General features: G+C 52.1%; 1 protein-coding gene across 5 annotated transcripts in view; it reads left to right on the top strand.

The window, feature by feature from the left end:
- Positions 1–20,721, top strand: part of FCGBP (Fc gamma binding protein) — a 31,255-nt gene that overhangs the window by 4,164 nt on the left and 6,370 nt on the right. For 4 of the 5 annotated variants that reach the window (XM_076360715.1, XM_076360713.1, XM_076360717.1 and 1 more), the window contains exons 2-15: positions 2,606–2,659; positions 6,600–7,820; positions 7,909–8,228; positions 8,477–9,047; positions 9,916–10,517; positions 10,970–11,537; positions 12,243–12,829; positions 13,526–14,093; positions 14,795–14,994; positions 15,526–15,667; positions 16,240–16,571; positions 17,964–18,537; positions 18,925–19,523; positions 19,967–20,531. In XM_076360715.1, coding sequence (XP_076216830.1) covers positions 2,608–2,659; positions 6,600–7,820; positions 7,909–8,228; positions 8,477–9,047; positions 9,916–10,517; positions 10,970–11,537; positions 12,243–12,829; positions 13,526–14,093; positions 14,795–14,994; positions 15,526–15,667; positions 16,240–16,571; positions 17,964–18,537; positions 18,925–19,523; positions 19,967–20,531 — 6,901 coding nt within the window. In that variant the 5' untranslated portion in view covers positions 2,606–2,607. Of the gene's footprint in view, positions 1–236; positions 1,853–2,605; positions 2,660–6,599; positions 7,821–7,908; positions 8,229–8,476; positions 9,048–9,915; positions 10,518–10,969; positions 11,538–12,242; positions 12,830–13,525; positions 14,094–14,794; positions 14,995–15,525; positions 15,668–16,239; positions 16,572–17,963; positions 18,538–18,924; positions 19,524–19,966; positions 20,532–20,721 lie in introns of those variants that run through there. The other variant, XM_076360714.1, reaches the window with a different exon arrangement.

Raw genomic sequence — 20,721 nt, 5'->3', positions numbered from 1 at the left:
GACGTGGCAGATGCAGGATGGGCTTACAGTTCTTGGGAATTACCATAAGGGATTTTGCTAATTAATCTCAAAAAACCGCCCGTTGCCCCCACCACCACCCCTGGAGGCAGTGAAGAGGGGGGTCACTGGGCAAAAAGTGCCGCGAGTGCATTGTTTCCAGCAGTTTGATGAAATTTGGGGGGGGGGGGGGGGTGTCTCAGCGGTGGGGGGAAGAGGGAAAGCCTCGGAAGGGTGCTGGGGTGCAGCTGGGGACGTCGTGCACGCAGTGGGATTTATTCATCCAAAAGCAAAGAAATTATATCAACAATGATGGCTGTGGGTCCTGCACCCATCGCAACATCTCCTATGGATGCTGCACCCATTGCAACGTGTCCTGTGGATCCTGCACCCATCGCAACATCTCCTGTGGATCCTGCACCCATCGCAATGTGTCCTGTGGATCCTGCACCCATCGCAATGTGTCCTGTGCATCCTGCACCCATCGCAACATCTATGGATCCTGCACCCATCGCAACATCCCCTGTGGATCCTGCACCCATCGCAATGTGTCCTGTGCATCCTGCACCCATCGCAACATCTATGGATCCTGCACCCATTGCAATGTATCCTGTGGATCCTGCACCCATCGCAACATCTATGGATCCTGCACCCATCACAACATCCCTTGTGGATCCTGCACCCATTGCAACATCTCCTGTGGATCCTGCACCCATCACAACATCCCCTGTGGATCCTGCACCCATTGCAATGTGTCCTGTGCATCCTGCACCCATCACAACATCCCCTGTGGATCCTGCACCCATTGCAATGTGTCCTGTGGATCCTGCACCCATCGCAACATCCCCTGTGGATCCTGCACCCATTGCAATGTGTCCTGTGCATCCTGTACCCATCACAACATCTCCCATGGATCTCGCACCCATTGCAGCGTGTCCTGTGGATCCTGCACCCATCGCAACATCTCCTATGGATCCTGCACCCATCGCAACATCTCCTATGGATCCTGCACCCATCACAACATCTCCTATGGATCCTGCACCCATCGCAACATCTCCTATGGATCCTGCACCCATTGCAATGTGTCCTGTGGATCCTGCACCCATTGCAATGTGTCCTGTGCATCCTGCACCCATCGCAACATCTATGGATCCTGCACCCATCGCAACATCCCCTGTGGATCCTGCACCCATCGCAATGTGTCCTGTGCATCCTGCACCCATCACAACATCTATGGATCCTGCACCCATCGCAACATCCCCTGTGGATCCTGCACCCATCGCAATGTGTCCTGTGCATCCTGCACCCATCACAACATCTCCCATGGATCTCGCACCCATTGCAGTGTGTCCTGTGCATCCTGCACCCATCGCAACATCTCCTATGGATCCTGCACCCATCGCAGCATCCCCTGTGGATCCTGCACCCATCGCAATGTCCTCAGCAGACTTTTTGCAAGGAAAGTGTTGCAGGGGAAGGAAACCAGCTGCACTTTTTCATGTCCTGGCTCCTCCATGTGCACCAGAAACTCCCAATTCTCAGGAACCCCGGGGGCAGTTTCGCAACCTGACCTCCTTGGGCCGTGCCAGGACTCGGCAGCCCCTACCCCATCCCCTTTCACGAGATCCTGCTGAATTGGCTGAAATCAGCCCTTTTTGGAGCCAATTCCTTTTCCCGCTGGTCCCCGGGGGAGTTCTGCGACGAGATTGTCAGGAAAACAGAGATAAGACCCATTTGGTTATAAAAAGGGAGGGTTTTTGGGACCAACCCTGCAGGTTTTCTTTCATCCATCCTCGCATGTCCATGGGCTTCGGGGAGAGCAAAGAGAGACGCTGAGGCAGAAAGGAGCCTGCCGGTAAGTGGTGGGGGGCTGGGGTCTTACTTCGCACTTTTTTTCTTGCGTTTTTCCTCGTCCTTTCGGGCATGAGCCCAGGTGTGTCCCATCTGAGCAAAACAAGGTGTCAGTGATGCCTTCACCCACCAAGCAGGAGTCCTAGGTGGGTTAAACTGACTATAAAACTACACAAGAAAGGGATTTTTTTCGCTCTCCCAAGCCCAGGTTGAGTTGTTTTCGATGAAACCCGTGCCATTGGGTGCAACAATCTGGGTGTTAACCCCAACAGATGGCAAGTTATGGTGGGGGACCAGCAGCTCTGAGAACATCCAGAAGGTGGAAGGGAGGGTTGTCCTAGCAATTTGTCCCCTTTTTGACCTGAGTTTTGGTAATTTGAAGGGTGTGTGGGGGGGAGGATTTCATCCTTGGGAGGCTTTGTGGAAAGGTTTCCGGGAGGGTTTGATGGCAACAGGGGGAAGGATGGGGTCTTCGAGGTGGCGTCAGGAAGGGTTTGGGGATTGTTGGGTTGGACGCGGTGGCAGTGGGACGATTGGGGTGTCACTGGGCCGAGGGGAATTCAGCCCCAACCCAAAGTGAGTCGCAAGAGGTTTCCGAGGGGTAGAAAAAGTCTTTCGGGACAATTTTGGGCCAAGAGGGGATGCTGGGGACACCTGGGTCCTCCCTGGGCTCCTTCTCGTCCCTGCGTGGCTTTCCCCCCCCCCCCCCCAAAAAAAAATGTGCATTTTCGTATTTTTTGGCTTTTTTTTTTTCCAGCGATGGCGATGGGCAGGACGTGGTGGCTCCCAGCCTGGCTGGCTCTCTTCTGTGGTGAGCAACAACCCAACCACATCCCCCCCCCCCCAAAAAAAAAAAACCAACCCTAATTTCCTGGGTTTGGGGGTTATTTTAGGGCTTTCTACTGCAGGTTTCCACAGCAAAACATCCTTATATCCCTGTTCGTTTGTTTCTCAGAAAATTTCCCTTATTCCCTCATTTTCCCCCAGCAAAAAGATTTTATTAACTCTTTGCCTTTTCCCCAAAAATCTCTTATCCCGATTTTTTTTTTCCCCAAAAAAAGTCCTTATTGCCTGCTCTTTTTTTTTATTAGCAAAGAGCCCTTATCACCTTTAAGAGGGAAAAAAGCTCTTATTTCCTCATTTTTTAAAGAAAAAAAGCACTTGTTCCCTCTTTGTTTGGGGTTTTTTGAATTTAAAAAGAAAAATTCTGATTACCTGTTCGGGTTTTTTTTTTCCAGGAAAAAAATGCCCTTATACACTGGGGCTTTCTTTTGGGGGGGGGGGAAGCCCTTACTGCCTCATTATTTTTTTTTTTAAGGAAAAAGCCTCCCTTTTTTTTTATTTTGAGAAAAAAGCCCTTATTCCTTATTTACCTATTGGTTTTTCCGCCTAGGAAAAAAGCCCTTATCTGGTTTGGCTTTTTTCCCCGAAAAAAAGCCTTTATTCCCTGTTTCGTTCAGAAAAAAAAAGCCCTTACCACCTGCCTTTTTTTTTTTCCCCACTAAAAAGTCTTTTTCCCCTGTTTTCTTTCACACAAATGCCCCTATTACCAGTTCTTTTTCACCAAAAAGCCCTGATAACCTTCTTTTTTTTTTCCCCTCCCAGAAAAAAAGCCCTTATCGCAATTTCCTTAGAAGAAAAAGCCCTTATCACTCCTTTTTTAGGAAATTAATTCCTGTTTTTTCACCAACCCCCAATATCGCCTCTTTCTTTTTCAGCAAAAAACCCTTCTTAGCTACTTTTCTTTCAGAAAAAAAACCTCATTTATTTTTTTTCTTTCAGAAAAAAAGCCCTTATTACCTGTTTTTCTTTCCAGCCAAACCTCATTATTCCCCGTTTTTCACCCAAGTGCCCTTATTCCCTGTTTTCTTTAAGGGAAAAAAAAAGCCCAAATTTCCTGGTTTTACCAAAAAAGCCCTTATTACCTGTTTTTTCCATTAAAAAACCCTTATCAACCAGTTTTTTTGGTTGTTGTTTTTTGTTTGGTTTGGGTTTTTTAGCAAAGAGCCCTCTTCGGGGGGTTTTTTTTCCAGCAGAAGCCCTAATTTCCTGGTGTTTTTTCACCAAAAAAAGCCCAGATTACCTATTTGGGTTTGAGCATAAAGTTCTTATTCTCAGGTTTGGCGGAGGTTTTTTTAAGAAAAAACCTTGTTCCCTATGGTTTTGGTTTTTGAAAAAAAAAAACCCAACCCGCAATACTTCCCACCTGTTCGTGATACAAAATGCCGTTACTCCCGGTTGTTTGGGGGGGTTAAAACTATAGAATTAATTTTCTTATCTAATTATAATTTTATTATCTAATTATAATTTCGTTATACAATTAATTATATAACTAAATTAATGATTATATTTTTTAAAAGCCCATATTAGTTTGGTTCGCGGGGTTTTTTTTCCTTAAAAAGAAAAAAAGCTCTTTTTAACCTGTTTGGGGTTGTGGGGTTTTTTTTCAGGAAAAAGCCCTTGGCCCCTCATGTTTTTATAGCATTAAAAAGCCCATAATACCTGGGGTTTGGTTTGTGGTATTTTATTACCTTATTACCTGCTTTCTGATTACGGCCGGGCCCAGAGAGTCGTGGTGAATGGAGTTCAATCCAGTTGGCGGCCGGTCACGAGCGGTGTTCCCCAGGGCTCGGTTTTGGGGCCGGTCTTGTTCAAGGTCTTTATCGATGATCTGGACGAGGGGATCGAGTGCACCCTCGGTCAGTTTGCAGATGACACCAAGTTGGGCGGGAGTGTTGATCTGCTCGAGGGTAGGAAGGCTCTGCAGAGGGACCTGGACCGGCTGGATCGATGGGTCGAGGCCAACTGTATGAGGTTCAACAAGGCCAAGTGCCGGGTCCTGCACTTCAGCCACAACAACCCCATGCAGCGCTACAGGCTTGGGGAAGAGTGGCTGGAAAGCTGCCTGTCGGAAAAGGATCTGGGGGTGTTGGTCGACAGCCGGCTGAACATGAGCCGGCAGTGTGCCCAGGCGGCCAAGAAGGCCAATGGCATCCTGGCCTGTATCAGAAATAGTGTGGCCAGCAGGAGTAGGGAAGCGATCGTGCCCCTGTACTCGGCCCTGGTGAGGCCGCACCTCGAACACTGTGTTCAGTTTTGGGCCCCTCACTACAAGAAGGACGTCGAGGTGCTGGGGCGTGTCCAGAGAAGGGCAACGAGGCTGGTGAGGGGTCTGGAGAACAAGTCTGATGAGGAGCGGCTGAGGGAACTGGGGTTGTTTAGCCTGGAGAAGAGGAGGCTGAGGGGAGACCTCATCGCCCTCTACAACTCCCTGAAAGGAGGTTGTAGCGAGGTGGGGGTCGGTCTCTTCTCCCAAGTAACAAGCGATAGGACGAGAGGAAACGGCCTCAAGTTGCGCCAGGGGAGGTTTAGATTGGATGTGAGGAAAAATTTCTTTACTGAAAGAGTGGTTAAACATTGGAAGAGGCTGCCCAGGGAAGTGGTTGAGTCCCCATCCCTGGAGGTATTTAAAAGACAAGTAGATGAGGCACTTAGGGACACGTTTTAGTGGGTGGTGGTGTTGGGTCGACGGTTGGACTCGATGATCTTAGAGGTCTTTTCCAACCTCAATGATTCTATGATTCTATGATTCTCAGAGAAAGAAAAAAAAAAGCCCTTGTCTCTTCTGTTTTCACCAAAAAAAAAAAAATCCTATCAGCTGTTTCTCACCAAACCCCTTTTATCTGGGTTTTTTTTTTTTTCTTTTCAGAAAAAGCCCTTATTACCTGTATTTTTTAAGAAAAAAAACTTAATTTTTTTTTTAGGAAACAGCCACACACCTGGGTGTGTTTTTTCTTAAAATTAATTTTTTTAAAAAAAAGCCCTTATTACCTTTTCTAATTGGTGTTGTTTGGTTTTTTTTAAAGAAAAACCCTTACTGCCTAGGAGTTTTTCATCAAAAAGCCCTTAAAACCTGTTTTGTTTTCACCAAAAAACCCTTATTACTCATTTTCTGTTCAGAAAAAGCCCATATTCCCCATTTTTTTCCAGCAAAAGACTCTTATTTTTATTTCCCTCAGCAACAAAAGCCCTTAGTACCTGTTTTTTAAGACTTTTTACTGCAAGTTTCTGCAGCAACAGAAGATTTCTTTCCAGTGGAGTTTTTTCAGGACTTTCTACTGCAATTTCTGCATCCAAAAAAATCTTTTTCCCCTTCCCCCCCCCCCCCCCGAAGTTTCTATTGCAGGTTTCTGCTGCAAAATGCCCTTATTTCCTGATTTTTGGGGGACTCTTCTACTACAATTTCTGCAATAAACCCCCTTTGTTATGTGCTTTAAAAAAAACAAACCAAAAAACCCCACAAAAACCCAAACCCCACACTTTCTATTGCAATTTCTGCCGCAAAAAGCCTTTATTCCCCATTTTTATTTTTCAAGACTGTGTAACTGTACATTTCTGCAAGGAAAAAAAACCACCCTTATTCTCTAATTTCTAATTTTCAGAAACTTCTACTGCAATTTCTGCAGCAAAACTTATTTCCTCATTTCTTCAGAACTTTCTACTGTGTGTTTCTGCAGCAAAAAATGTTACTCCCTATTTTTTATTTTTTCAGAACATTCTATAGCAGTTTTTTTCAGTCAAACCCCCCCTCATTTCTTGTTTTTTGCAGAACTTCCTCTTGCAAGTTTCTGCACCAAAAAAGAAGCAGCTTTATTTCTTGGTTTGTTGGGGGTTTTTTTTGCAGAAATTTCTACTATAATTTCTGCAGCCAAAAAAACCCCCCAAACCCCCTTTTTCCCTGCTTTTCCCAGGTCTTTCCACCGCAACTTTCCGCGGCAAGGAATTCTTCACCGTCTTCTTGCAGAATGACGACGAAGGCACCCAGGCCAACATCCAGCTCCTCTTCACGGCTTACTTTGACTCCACCACGGTGACGGTGACGGTGCACGGTGACACCTTCACTGACACGATCACCCTTGGGAAAGATGAGACGGTTTCTCTCCGCATCCCTGGGAACACGGAGCTTGCAGGCAGCCAGCTTTTGGATAAAGCCATCTTGATTCAGTCCACCAAGGAGATCTCTGTGGTCTCCGTCAACTCCAAAAGTTACACCGTGGGTGCCACCACCGTTTTGCCTGTAGATAGGTTGGGCAACAAGTATTACGTGGTGACGCCAGAGGACACCAAGAAAGAAGGCTTGAAGGAGTTCGTTGTGGCAGCTGGGAAGACTTCGGCCACCGTTTCCATCAACATCAAGGGCAAGCTTTATTACAAAAAGAGGAATTACTCCCCTGGGTCAACTCTCCGCGTCTTCTTGAACCCCTACCACAGCCTCCAGCTGCAAAGCAGCTATGATTTGTCCGGCACTGAGATCACGTCGGACAATGCTGTTGCCGTCCTCAGTGGACACACCTGCGTGAAGATGCACATGGGCTGCGACCACGTGGTTGAGCAGCTTCTGCCTGTCGCCGCATGGGGGAAAGCCTATGTCGTCCCCCCCAACCCCCTGCAGAAGGTCACCGACTTTGCCTACGTTGTGGCAGCCGAGAAAGCCTCCATCACCTACAACAGGGGTAATTCGGCTGTCGCTGTCGACATCGCGGCTGGGGAGGTCCGCAAGTTTGAAATTAGCCAAAATTCACCTCTTTACGTGAGCGCTTCGGCTGCGATTCAGGTGGTTTTCTTCTTCACCGGTGCCAAGGCCTCGCTTGCGCAAGATCCCTTCCTACTCAACATCCCACCCATCTCCACCTACTGCACGTCCTACCGGGTCAGCAGCTTGGAAAACTATGAGAACCACGTGGTCCTCATCGCCCGTAACGCGGATGCCAGCACCACCACACTCAACCAGAAGAGGGAGAGGACCCTGTCCTGGCAAGCGATTCCTGGCACAGATTTCTCCTGGGCCACTGTCACCATGAGCAAGCCGTCGGAAATCCAGAGCGCTGAGCACCCGGACACACCCCTCGGGCTCCTGGTCTTCGGCTTCCAGAATTATGCCGGTTACGGTTTCGCTGGTCTTTGTGCCACGAGTAAGTAGGAACAACATATGGTTGCGTCTTGCCAACGGCCAGGTCTTCTCCATGGTTGCCATCCATGTTTTTTTCCCTTTTTCTGTAGCTTCTGCTCCACTTCCCAACAATGGCCCGGACTGCGAGGAGAAGTGCGAGGAGGGGTACAGACTAGAAACCGTCTCGACCTGCTGGGCCACCGGTGATCCCCACTACCAAACCTTCGATGGGAAAGCTTTCGATTTCATGGGCACATGCACCTACACCTTGACCAAGACCTGCGATCCGGATCCGACCCTGCCCGTCTTCAGCGTCGAGGCCAGAAACGAACACAGGGGTGACCTGAAAGTCTCCTACGTTGGCTCCGTGACCGTCCGCATCTATGACATTACCATTGCTGTGGTCAGGTCCGAGAACGGGATCGTGAGGGTACGCAAGAAAAATAATTACCAAATCCAAAGCAGTATTATGGTATTTCACTGGAATAACATATTTAATGATGATCTTAAGGGTCTTTTCCAACCTAAATGATTCTGTGATTTGCTGTGCATGAGTCAGTGACGCTACTGCATGGTCATCTCTTGCAAGAAGATACCTCAAAGCTCAACAAACTCCATTTTTTGCCCCATGTTTGATGTTATTTGTTTGTTTTTCATGTTTTTTTTTTTCTCCTCCAGGTGAACAACCATCGGTCCCGCCTCCCCATCTCTCTTGCCCAAGGGAAACTCCGGCTGCAGCAGAAGGGCAAGTCCGTGCAGATTAAAACCGACTTCAACCTGAAGATCCTCTATGACTGGGATGACCACGTGGTGGTGAAGCTCCCCAGTACGCTCTCCGGCAAAGTGTGCGGGATGTGCGGCAACAGCAACGGCAAACCCCAGGATGATTCCCTCATGCCTGATGGCAACCTGGCACAGGACGCCGTGGAGCTGGGCCAGAGCTGGAGGGTGGCCAATGAGATCCTTCAGTGCTGGGACAGCTGCAGCGGGGACTGCAAACATTGCCCATGGGAAGAGGCAGCGAAGTACAAAGGGAAGACGTCATGCGGGTTACTCACCCAACGCCTGGGGCCCTTCGAGCGCTGCCATGCCATCGTCAACCCCAACATCTACCTGAAAAACTGTGTCTACGACCTCTGCGTGAACGATGGGCTCCACACCATGCTGTGCCAAGCCCTCAAAGCCTACGCAGACACCTGCCAGGAGGAGGGAATCACCGTTTCTGACTGGAGGACACTGGCACATTGTCGTGAGTATCTCCTGGTTGACAGAAAATCCTCCCCCTGGGTGGGCAGGGCACTGTGACCTTAATTAAGGTGGGTGTAATTAAAGGGCGATGGGATGGGAATGAGCAGAAAACAGGCATAAAAGGGAAATTGCACCAACGGGGATGTTCGTCTCTCCTTAACGCTCTTGATCTCCCAAACGAGGTGGAGCAGGGTCACTTTGAGTTAGGCTGCACAAAGCTGGGCCTGAAAGAGCTATGGGTCCCAAGCATGCAGATTCATGGGCTGGAAACGGTTATTGCAGTAAGTCCAAGCAGAAAGCCCAAAAAGTCCATGCAGACTCCAGGAAAACCATGGAAACTCCAGAAAGTCTATGTAGAAAGTCTGGAAAGTCCATGCAGAAAGTCTGTGTAGAAACTCCAGAAAGTCCAGGTCCCAGAAGTCCAAGCAGAAAGTCCAAAGAGTCTGTGCAGACTCCCAAAAGTCTCTGCTGAAAGTCCAGAAAGTCCATGCAGGCTCCAGAAGCATGTCCATGGAGACTCCCCAAAACCCATGCAGAAGGTCCAGGGAGTCCGTGGAGACTCAGAAAAGTCCCAGTAGACAGTCCAGAAAGTCCAAGTCCCAAAAGTCCATGCAGAAAGTCCGTTCAGAAGGTACAGAGTTCTTTGAGACTCTGAAAAGTCTCTGCTGAAAGTCCAGGGAGTCCGTGCAGACTTCAGAAAGTGCATTCAGAAGATCCATACAGAAGGTCTGGAAAGTCCATGGAGACTCTAGAAAGTACATGTAAAACTCCAGAAAGCCCACACAGGTTTCCTTAGCACTCTGCTGCACCTTCTTACGGCCAAGGAGCATTATCCCCACCATGACCACGGTGTCCCATCCCTTTGACAGCTCTCTCCTGCCCAAAGAACAGCAATTACACCACGTGCGGCACTGCCTGCCCCACCACCTGCAACAACAAGGCGATGCCCGCTGACTGCGATGCCTCGGCCTGCGTGGAGACCTGCGAGTGCCAGGAGGGCTTCGTGTTCGACGCCAACGAGTGCATCCCCCAGGATGAGTGCGGCTGCGTCTTCGAGGGCCGCCTCCACGGTCTCCACGAGGAGTTTTGGGGTGACAGCACCTGCACCAAACGCTGCGTCTGCGATGCGAAATCACGGACGGCCATATGCCATTTGGCCAGCTGCCATGCTGGAGAAGAATGCCGGGTGGAGGACGGCATCCAGGATTGCTATCCCAAGAGCTATGGGACCTGTGTAGCGGCCGGTGCCACCCACTACGAGAGCTTCGATGGCGGGAAGTTCATCTTCCAGGGCACATGCATGTACCAGTTCACTGGGTTGTGCAAGAAGAGCCAAGGTCTGGTGGAATTCCAGGTGCTGGTGCAGAATGGCCACAAGGATGACAAATCTCTGTCCTCCATCGCTCTTGTGACGGTGAAAGTCTACAGCAAAAACATTGTGATCAGCCAGAAACACCCCGGCAAAATCATGGTGAGTTTAGCAAATGTTTCTTTATCTGTTCTCCACATTCTTCACTTGCTGCTCCTCGCCCCAACCTCCTTGTCCCATGTCTTCTCTTCCACCCTCACTCCTCCATTTTTTTTCTGTATTGGGTAAGGCTGAATATTTTTCTCCGACCACACCGCTGAGATGCAGAGCTACTAGGTTTGTTTGCCCCACGATGAGATTTAATTGCCTAAATATAAGGATCTCCACCTGAAGCGGGAGATTGGTGCGTGATATAAGCCGTGGAGCCTCAGGCACGGTTCACCTCAAAGCTGGTGGGCATCTGCATTTGGGGCAGATGATTAAATCTGAGAAGTCTTCATCTACATAATTCGGGTGCTTTGGCTGGAGCCCAGATTGCAGGTGACGCGAAGACACAACTCGCCTTTGCTGTTGGATACCAAATTTTATTTTTTCTTTTTCGCTTTTGTCCCCAGATCAATGACCAGTTGGTCAACCTACCATATCTCCACAGAGATAGGAAGATCTCCATCTACAGAGGTGGGCAGGAAGTGGTGGTAGAGGCAGACTTTGGCCTCACTGTCACCTACGACTGGCAAAGCCAAGTCACTGTGTCAGTGCCCATCACTTACGCAAACACCCTGTGTGGCCTCTGCGGGAACTACAACGGGAACGTGGACGATGAGATGATGATGAAGAACGGCCAAGTGACATCAAACCCAGACGCCTTCGGGCACAGCTGGAAGGTGACTGACATCCCGGATTGCGTGGAGCTGTCGCAGGTGGAATGTTCTGCCATCACAGCGGCTCTGCAGCACCAGGAGGCCTTGAAGAAAGGGTGTGGGATCATCTCGGAAGTGGATGGACCCTTCGGAGCTTGCCATGCTCATGTGAACGCCTTCAAATACTTCCAAAATTGCGTGCATGATTTTTGCCTCTTCCCGGACCAAAAAGATGCGATATGCCTGATCATCGCCCGCTACGCCTCTGCTTGCCAGGCTGCTGGCGTGACCATCGGGAGATGGAGGACGGACGATTTCTGCAGTAAGTTGGGCTAACTGGCGGGTTTTTTGCTTCATGAGGGGTCACGAGTATCCAAGGAAACCCCAGTCCTGGGCCAAATTCATGTGGCGACAAGCCAGAGGTGGGAATCATCTCACTTAGTGGTGCTTTATCCCACCCAAAGTCTGGGTTGGTCCCATCATCTCTGTTTACAGCCAATGCCCAGAAACAAACCCTTCCAGGGAAGAAGATGTCTCATCCAGCTACGATGGGTCAAATAATTTAGCCCCAATAAGCACCAATTTCTTTGCATTGGCTAAAACGAGAGTGAGGGCTAATTGCCTGGATCGCTTAGAGAGCGAAACACAGAAGATGCACCAAAAATATCTAAATTAGGGGAGAGGGACCTGCCCTGGAAGTTGATTGGGGACCCAACGTGGGAGCGATTCTGTTGCTTGAGGGAACGTCCTCGTTTCCCCCCGGAACGATGGGGGAAACCAGGTGGTTCAGGGGCCAAAAACCTCAGAAGGGTTGAAATGTCCCTTATGGACACCCCTTCTTCCCTCGTCATGTCCACAGTGAACAAGAGATGAGACTTAGCCATGAAGCAATTGGGTAAAAAAATAAAAAAAATCTACATCTGGTGAACCTCGTCACCGGGCACAACTGTGTCCCTAATTGCAGGAAAATTGCAGGATCCGGCCTGTAATTTCCTTGCTCCTAACGAATCGCCTTGTCTCGTGGCAGGTATTTCGTGTCCTGCAAACAGCCACTACGAGATCTGCTCCCAGGGCTGCAGCCAGACCTGCAGCAGCATCTACACCCCGCTGAAATGCTCGGTGCGGTGCAGGGAGGGCTGCACGTGCAACGAAAACTTCGTGTTCAGCGGCGACGAGTGCGTCCCCATGTCCCAGTGCGGATGCCTCTATCAGGGCTTCTACTACAAGGTGGAGGAGACCTTCTTCCCCACCAAGCAGGAGAAATGTCAGTGCCAGGCTGGCGGCACTGTGGTCTGCCAGAAAATTTCTTGTCCCCGAGGCAGCGAAGGCAAAGTCATCGATGGCGTCTTCCAATGCCTACCTGCCACGCTTGGGCCCTGTGTGGCCACTGGTGACAGCAACTATATGTCCTTCGATGGAATGGCTTTCAACATCACGGGCACCTGCTCCTACATCCTCACTGAGACCTGCGCCGGTGACAATGTCAAGCCATTTGTTGTGAAAATCAAGAAGGACGCCCGGCAGAAGAGGAAGGTCTCCGGCATCCACGCGTTGTCCGTTGAAGTCTATGGGCTCACGTTGACCTTTATGCGAGGCAAGAGGGGAGCTGTCATGGTAAGGCGGTACTTTGTGGTCCACCTCTTTCTAGGCGCAAACGTGCTGGTGACAAAATCTATGGGCTCATGTTGACTTTGCCATGAGGCAAGAGGAAACAGTTGTAGCAGGTCCATGCTTGATGGTCCACCTCTCTTGGGATGCAAACATGCTGGTGTCAAAGTCTATGGGCCCATGTTGACCTTGACACAAGGCGAGAGGGCAACCATCACAGTAAGTTTGTGCTCTGTGGTCCGTCTTTTTGAGTGCAAACATTTTGGTGACAACGTCCACAGGCTCATGTTGACCTTGGTGTGAGGCAACAAGGGACCTGTCGTGGTGGATCGTGAAGCATAGCTGTACCTCTTTTTGGTTGCAAGCATGCTGGTGTCAAAGTCTACAGGCTCACGTTGACCCTGGCGTGAAGCAAGAGCTGCATGGCCACAGTAAGGCCATGTTTTGTGGTCCACCTCGTCGGGTGTGAACATGGGAGCCCAAAAATTGTTTTTGCTTGATGAAGGGAAGACCTCACTCCTATGTCCAAGACAAAGCCATGCTCATCCCCACTTTGCCTTCCATTTTCAAAGTGGGAGCCATAAATTCATTAAAAGGTTGGTTGGAAGGTGTTTCCCCTGATGTTTTTTGCTCCTACCTCCATAGCCGCCTCCTTGTAGCGTCCTTGAGGCTCACTGGAGGATTTCTCTCTCCCTGTCCCAGGTGGACTCCATATCCCACCACCTCCCGGTCATCCTGAGCAAGGGACGGGTCCAGGTGCACCAACATGGGATGGGCGTCCTGCTTCAGACTGACTTTGGCCTCGTCGTACGCTTTGACCTCCTCCACCACGTGACGGTCACAGTCCCGCAGAGCTACCAGGGCCACCTCTGTGGGCTCTGTGGCAACTACAACGGGAAACGGAACGATGATTTCCTCCTCCCTAATGGCCAACGTGCCCCCAACGCGATGGTCTTTGGCTCTGCTTGGAAAACGACTGACGAGTCCTGCAGCGATGACTGCCCCAAGGATGACTGCCCCGTCTGCACGGAGGAGAAGAAGGTTGTCCTGCAGAAACCCAACTACTGCGGCATCCTCACGGTCCCAAAGGGCCCCTTTGACTCCTGCCACCGCCTCATCAACCCAGACCTGTATTTCCAAGCCTGCCTCCATGACCTTTGCCTCGCTGAGGCTGACACCCACGTCCTCTGCCAGAGCATCCAGAGCTACGCCACCGCTTGCCAAGACGCCGGTGTCGTCATTGAGGCTTGGAGAAGACCATCCTTCTGCCGTAAGTGGGGGTCGTGGGTGGGAAACATCCTCCATGGCCGGGAAGTCACATCTCCTTGGGATTAATTGAAAAATAGGCAGGGCTTTACAATTTATTTCTAAGGGATGCTGGGGCCGGGTGTCTGTGCTGACCACCCTTGATGCATGGGGTGATGCAAACGGTGCTGTTGGGTTGGGAGCCCAGGGTGGGGAGGACGATGATGGCATGAAAAGAATTGCACCTGGGAAAAGCCAACGCAAGGGGGTGCGTTTTCATTGGCGCTGGGGATGAATGAGAAAAGCCAACGCAGGCGCCAACCGGGTGTGTTTCCATCCATGTTTTGGGCAAGCAGGAGGAGCCGACGCAAGTGCCATCCAGGTGTGGGTTTTCGTTGGCATTTTGGGCAAGTGGGAAAAGCCAACAGAAGCGCCAGCCCGGTACATTTTCGCTGGTGTTGAAGTGCAAATGCGAAAAGCCAACGCAAGCGCCAGCGGAGTGAGCGTTCGTTGATGCTGGGGGCAAACGGGAAAAGCCAACACCAAGGAAAATTCACCTTGTTGGTGCTTGCGTTGGCTTTTCCCACTTGTCCCCAACACCAAGCGCCTACGGGTTGCGTTTTCATCGACGTTCAGGCTCTGCCATCTCCCTGGGGTGCAAGCCTGGGCTGGCACCGCTCTTCCACCCGATGTTGGGTCTTGGGATTATCACCCTTTTCCTTCCAGCCCTCAGATGCCCGGCCAACAGCAACTACTCCCTCTGCACCAACTTCTGCGTCAACAGCTGCACAGGGCTTGAAGATGCCTCCAAATGCCCCAAAACCTGTGCCGAAGGCTGCAATTGCAATGAAGGGTACATCTTTGACGGGCACAGCTGCGTTCCCAAGGACAAATGTGGATGCTTTGTGGATGGGAAATATTACAAGGTAGTAATCTCCCGAGTTGGGGGGGGGGGGGGGGGGTGTTGGGGTTTTTTTAACATTTTCCTCCTGCCTGCGTTGCAGCACGTTGCTCCGAAGGCGACGTGTGCACGGCCCAAAGCACCTTGTGGAAAAAACCACCCTCCAAATCGTCCATCTGCCAAGCGATTCTGTGGTTTCATATGAAGAAAACTGGGGCACTTCCGTCTCTTTTATCGCTTGGCATAAAGGTGCTAGCCCAGGTGTGGACGCCCAGATAGTAGCAATGCTTTCCACAGCTGAGGGAACTATATAATAACGTATTTTTCCTTCAGAGGAGGTGGAAGAGAGCAAAGGGATGGGTTTTTCTGCTTTTTTTTTTTTTTTGCTTACAACAAAAATGATAAATTCCTCAGCAATTTTGCATTTTGCAAAGCTGCTTATTCTCTCCAGCAGACCTCAATATGTGATTTCCCCCCCCCCACGTATTTTTATGCATTTATGTGTAACACAGTTTGCTCTTCTCACCGCAACGCTTTGCAACCTCTCGCCCTGCAGCCCCACGAGTCGGTCTTGAACGATAACTGCCAGCAGCTTTGCACGTGTGTCCCCGGCAAGGGCTTGACTTGCAGCCGCCACAGCTGCACCGATGACGAAACCTGTGAAATCCGGGACGGGGTCTTGGGTTGCATCAATCAAAGTAAGGAAAAATGGGGTTGCTTGAGTGGAAAACAAACCAAAAAAAGGGATCTTGGAGCCAGAGCAGATCCTGGGGCTGGTCTGGATGTTTGATTTAGAGGTGTGGGCTGAGGTGTAAGCCCTACAGCAAGGGGAGATGGAGGCCACAAATCCCATCTCCAACCCTAAGAGGATCAGGGATGTGGTTGGGAGGATTTTGGAGGAGCAAAGTGCTTCAGAAAAGCCATCCCTTGGCTTTGCATCCACCCAGATGTCCTATTTTAACCATGGTGGCACCTTCTTGAAGGACGGGTGCAATCTTGGGCAACGATGAACCCAATCTTGACGCTTTTCGAAGCAATGGGTGTGGGGGGGAAGACGGCTGCAAAGGGGAAATTTGGGTTTGGCGATGGATTGTTGTGCCCCGATTTACATCTCGGAGCTGCCGATCTCCTGCCAAAGCCCAAGGGGGAGCAGAGGACACTTGGTGGGACCTCAACACCGGTGAAGACACTTGGTTTGCATGGTGACATGGGATGTGCCCCTCACCAGGACACCTCCCGTGGTTTCTCCCATGGTTTCTTCTCCTTCCAGACCCGTGCAAAGCCCTTCAGTGCCGGCCCAAGGAGAGGTGCAAGTTGAAGGACGGCCAAGCCAAGTGTGTCCCATCCCTGGTTGCCACCTGCTGGGGTTGGGGGGACCCCCACTACCACACCTTCGACGGGCTCGATTTCGACTTCCAAGGCACCTGCACCTACACCATGGCCGAATCCTGCGGGAATGACACCAGATTGGTACCCTTCAGGGTGGAGGGCAAGAATGACATCCGTGGCGGGGTGAAATCAGTCTCCTATGTGAGCTTGGCCAACATCAAGGTCTACGGGCAGCACGTCTCCATCCACCGAAAGGAACTGGGCAAAGTCAGGGTGAGTTGGCCTAAAATGGAGGGAAAATGGGCCTTTCCCCGCCTCTTTTTTCATCCATCTCTTCCCCACCCTCTTTTTTGTCCATCTCCCCCATCACGTTCAACAACCCTTCCTGCTTCATCAGGGCCACCGTTATTTTTGGCTAAAATCAATCAAACTGGAATGTGGATTTTTGAAATGTCGGGATACGCTGGGAATACGCTGCCTTGCACGGGGCAACCTGAGGTTGTTTTCTGCCACTTGGGGAAGCCCAAAACACCACAGGCAGCTGCAGTAGGTCTCCAAGAAACCTCAAAGCGGGTGGGACACCCCCCGCCCCGGGAGGTTTGCGGTGGCAGCTGGCACATGTGAGTCGAGTGAGGCAAAAGCAAAGCCCGACGAAGGCAGCGATGTCATGAAACTGGAGGGGTTTTGATGCACAGAGCATCTCAGCAGCCCCTGATGAGGGTTGACTCCAAGTCTGGATCTCGCCAGGAGGGCACGGAGCTTGCGGTGGGTGGTTGCGCGCTGTAATGGTGTTCGCTCGCTGCAGCAGCGATTGCACGCTGCAGGGGGTGATTGCACACTCTCGTAGCAATGCAACACTGCTTGCACACCCCGGTGAATGGCTGCGTGCCGCAGCAGGTGGCTGCACGCCGCAGCGCCATGCCGTATACTTGCATTGCTACAGTGGGTGATTGCACACCGCAGCATCGCTGCAGCAGGTAATTGCATGCCGCAGCAGGCAATTACGCTCCTCAGCGGTGCTTGCACACCGTGGCAGGTGTTGGTACACCGTAGCATCGTCCCAGCAAATAACTGCGCTCTGCAGCAGGTGATTGCATGTGGCAGCATCACCGTAGTGGCAACTCCACACTGCAGCGGGTGATTGCATGCCGCAGGATCACCACAGCAGTGATTGCACATCAAGCAGTGGTTCCATGGCCTCAGCCTTGCTGCAGCAGGTGGTTGCATGCTGCAGAGGACAGTTGCGCACTATAGCATTGCTGCAGCGGGTGGTTACACGCTGCAGTATCACTGCAGCGGGGCGTTGCATGCCACAGCACATGGTTGCATGCCATAGTGGTGGTCGCCTGTTGCCGCAACACCCCAGCAGTAACTGCATCCTGCAGTGGGCAACTGCGGAGACATCGCATGCCGCTGCAAGGCGATTGCACGGTGCTGCGAGCACTTGCGTGCCGCTGCATCACCAGAGCAAGGCGCTTGCACGCTGCAGCACCCCGGTAGCAGTTGCCCACTGCAGCGGGTATTGCACGCTGCAGTGAGCAGTGGCTGCAGAAGCGATCCCATGCCGCAGTGGGGCAATTGCGTGCCGCAGCGAGGCAGTTGCATGCCCCAAGCCCAGGTTGGTGCATGTGCATCGTGCTCACACCTGGTGCTCCCCACCCGCAGGTGAATGGGGTGGTGACGCTTCTCCCGGTGAGCCTGGAGGATGGCAAGGTGCAGGTCTTCCAGAGCGGGCTCAGCGCCGTGCTGGACACGGATTTTGGGCTCCGGGTAATGTACGACTGGAACTGGCATCTGCTCATCGACCTCCCCAGCAGCTACTACAAACACACCTGCGGCCTCTGCGGCAACTTCAACCTCAAGCCCCAGGACGACATCCCCCAGAACGGCAGCGACATCGCCGCCGTGGTGGCCTGGGCCGAAGGCTGGAAAGTCCTCGATGACGATGACCCGTTTTGCTGGGATTATTGTGAAGGCAACTGCCCGGTGTGCGAGGAGGAGAAAAAGGAGCTGTACGGGGGTAACCAGTACTGCGGTCTCATCAAAAAAAGCTTCGAGGGGCCCTTCAAGGCTTGCCACGAGGTCATCAAGCCCCGGGATTTCTACCGCAACTGCCTCTACGATGTGTGCATGAGCGACGGGGCGAAGAAAATCCTCTGCCAGGTGCTGGAGGCTTACGCGTCCACCTGCAAGAAGCATGGAGCTGTCGTGCACGACTGGAGGACGCCGTCAGGCTGTCGTAAGCAAGGGGTTTCCTCCTCGGTCTATGTGGCGGGGTGGTTTTTGCAAAGAAGGGGAATATCTAGCATGGGATGATGCATGCAAAGCACGCGGTGTTATTTGCACAGGAGAATGTCCAGCTCCGGGGCGTTGCACGCAAAATAATTGCTGCATTTGCATGGGGTAGTATCCAGCCCCGGGATGTTGCATGCAAAGTACTCAGTGCGTTAACACGGTGCAGCATCCCTCCCTGGGACGCTGCATGCAAAGCGCTCGGTGCAGTCACACGGTGCACTATCCGTCCCCAGGATGTTGCACGCCAAGCGCTCGTCTCATGAACTCTTTGCAATACCCATGTGATGCTGCTGCATCCTCCCCCTCTAATCGCCCCATTTCTCCCCCCCAGCGTTACCCTGCCACGAAAACAGCCACTACGAAGCCTGTGGCAACGCCTGCCCGGCCACGTGCACCAACCGGGATGCACCCAACACTTGCACCCAGCCCTGCGTGGAGACCTGCGCCTGCAACGAGGGCTACGTCCTCAGCGGCGGCCAGTGCGTGGCGGTGGCCAGCTGCGGTTGCACCCGCGACGGTCGCTACTACCGTCCCGGTGAGGAGTTTTGGGCCGATGAGACCTGCCAATCTTGGTGCAGGTGTGACCCAGATTTGGGCATGGTGGTGTGCAAGGAAGCCGCTTGCAAGTTGGGCGAGAAGTGCACCGTGGTGAAGGGCGTGCGGCGGTGCGTGTCTAAGAGCCGCTCCATCTGTGTGGCCACTGGTGACCCCCATTACACCACCTTCGACGGGCTCCGCTATGATTTCATGGGCACCTGCATCTACCAGTTGGCTGCCCTCTGCTCCAATGACTCCACCCTCGTCCCCTTCACCGTCACCGTGGAGAACAACAACCGGGGCAGCCGTGTGGTCTCCTACACCAAGGAGGTCACCCTGGAAGTCTACAACATGACCCTCAGCCTCAGCCAGGCGTACCCTCAGAAGCTCAAGGTAGGGGAGAATGAGGTGCCGGTTGAGTTGCAAGGTCATGGCATGGCATCTGGGTGGGCTGCGAGGTCCTTGTATGGTGTTTAGTTGGGTTGCAAGGTCATTGCATGGTGTCCTGCTGGGTTGCAAACTCATTGCAAGGCATTTGGGTGGGTTGCAAGGTTGTTGCATGGTGTCTGGATGGGCCGTACAGTTGTTGCGTAGCATTTGGGTGGGCTGCAGACTCATCGCATGGAGTTCGGGTGCGTCGTGAGCTTGTTGTGTGGCGTTTAGGTGGGCTGCAAGCTCATTGCATGATGCCTGCTTGGTTTGCAAGGTCATTGCTTGGCATCTGGGTGGATTTCAAGGTTGTATGGCATACGGCTGAGCTGCAAGCTTGCTGCGTGGCATCTTGGTGGGCTTCCAAGTCATTGCGTGGCATCATGCAACCCACGTTACCCTTCCAGGTCAACGGGATCCTGGTGGATCTGCCCTTCAACCACGGCGACAAGCTCCAGGTCTACCTCAGTGGCGTCCATGGCTTCATCAAGACCGACTTTGAGGTCATCGTCACCTTCGACTGGTACAGCCATGCCATGGTCATCCTTCCCAATACCTACTCGGGCGCTGTCTGCGGCCTCTGCGGCGACGCCAATGGCAACCCCCAGGACGACTTCGTTTTGCCTAACGGGCAGCCGGCTACCGACGAAATCCAATTTGCTGACTCCTGGAAGGTGGCCGACATCCCCGGTTGCTGGGCTGGTTGCACCGAGGATTGCGAAGTCTGCACCGAAGCAGAGAAACGTGCCTACCGGGGCGACAAGCACTGCGGGCTCCTGGTGAAGAAGCAGGGACCCTTCAGCGCCTGCCTCAGCGCCATCGACCCAGCCCCCTACTTTGAAGATTGCCTCTTCGACACCTGCCTCTACAAGGGGCACCAGGAAATGGTCTGCCACTCCATCAGCGCCTATGTCACCGCCTGCCAGAGGCAGGGCATCCGCATCAGGGAGTGGCGCACCGCCGCCTTCTGCAGTACGTGGGGCTCGGGGCAGGGGGATCTCCTGGGGGTTGCATGCACAAAAGCGGTTGGGTTTGCATGCACAATGCTTTTTTTTTTTTTTTCCTTCTTGCACGAAGGGCTTGGGGCTTGCATGCACGAGTGCTTTTTCATTTGCACGAAGGGCTTGGGGCTTGCGCGCACGAAGGGCTTAGGGCTTGCGCG

This window comes from Aptenodytes patagonicus, chromosome 29, assembly GCF_965638725.1.
Source record: "Aptenodytes patagonicus chromosome 29, bAptPat1.pri.cur, whole genome shotgun sequence".
NCBI classification, from domain to species: domain Eukaryota; kingdom Metazoa; phylum Chordata; class Aves; order Sphenisciformes; family Spheniscidae; genus Aptenodytes; species Aptenodytes patagonicus.
The sequence above is the reverse complement of the archived record's forward strand: the minus strand, read 5'-3'. Positions and strand labels throughout refer to the sequence as shown.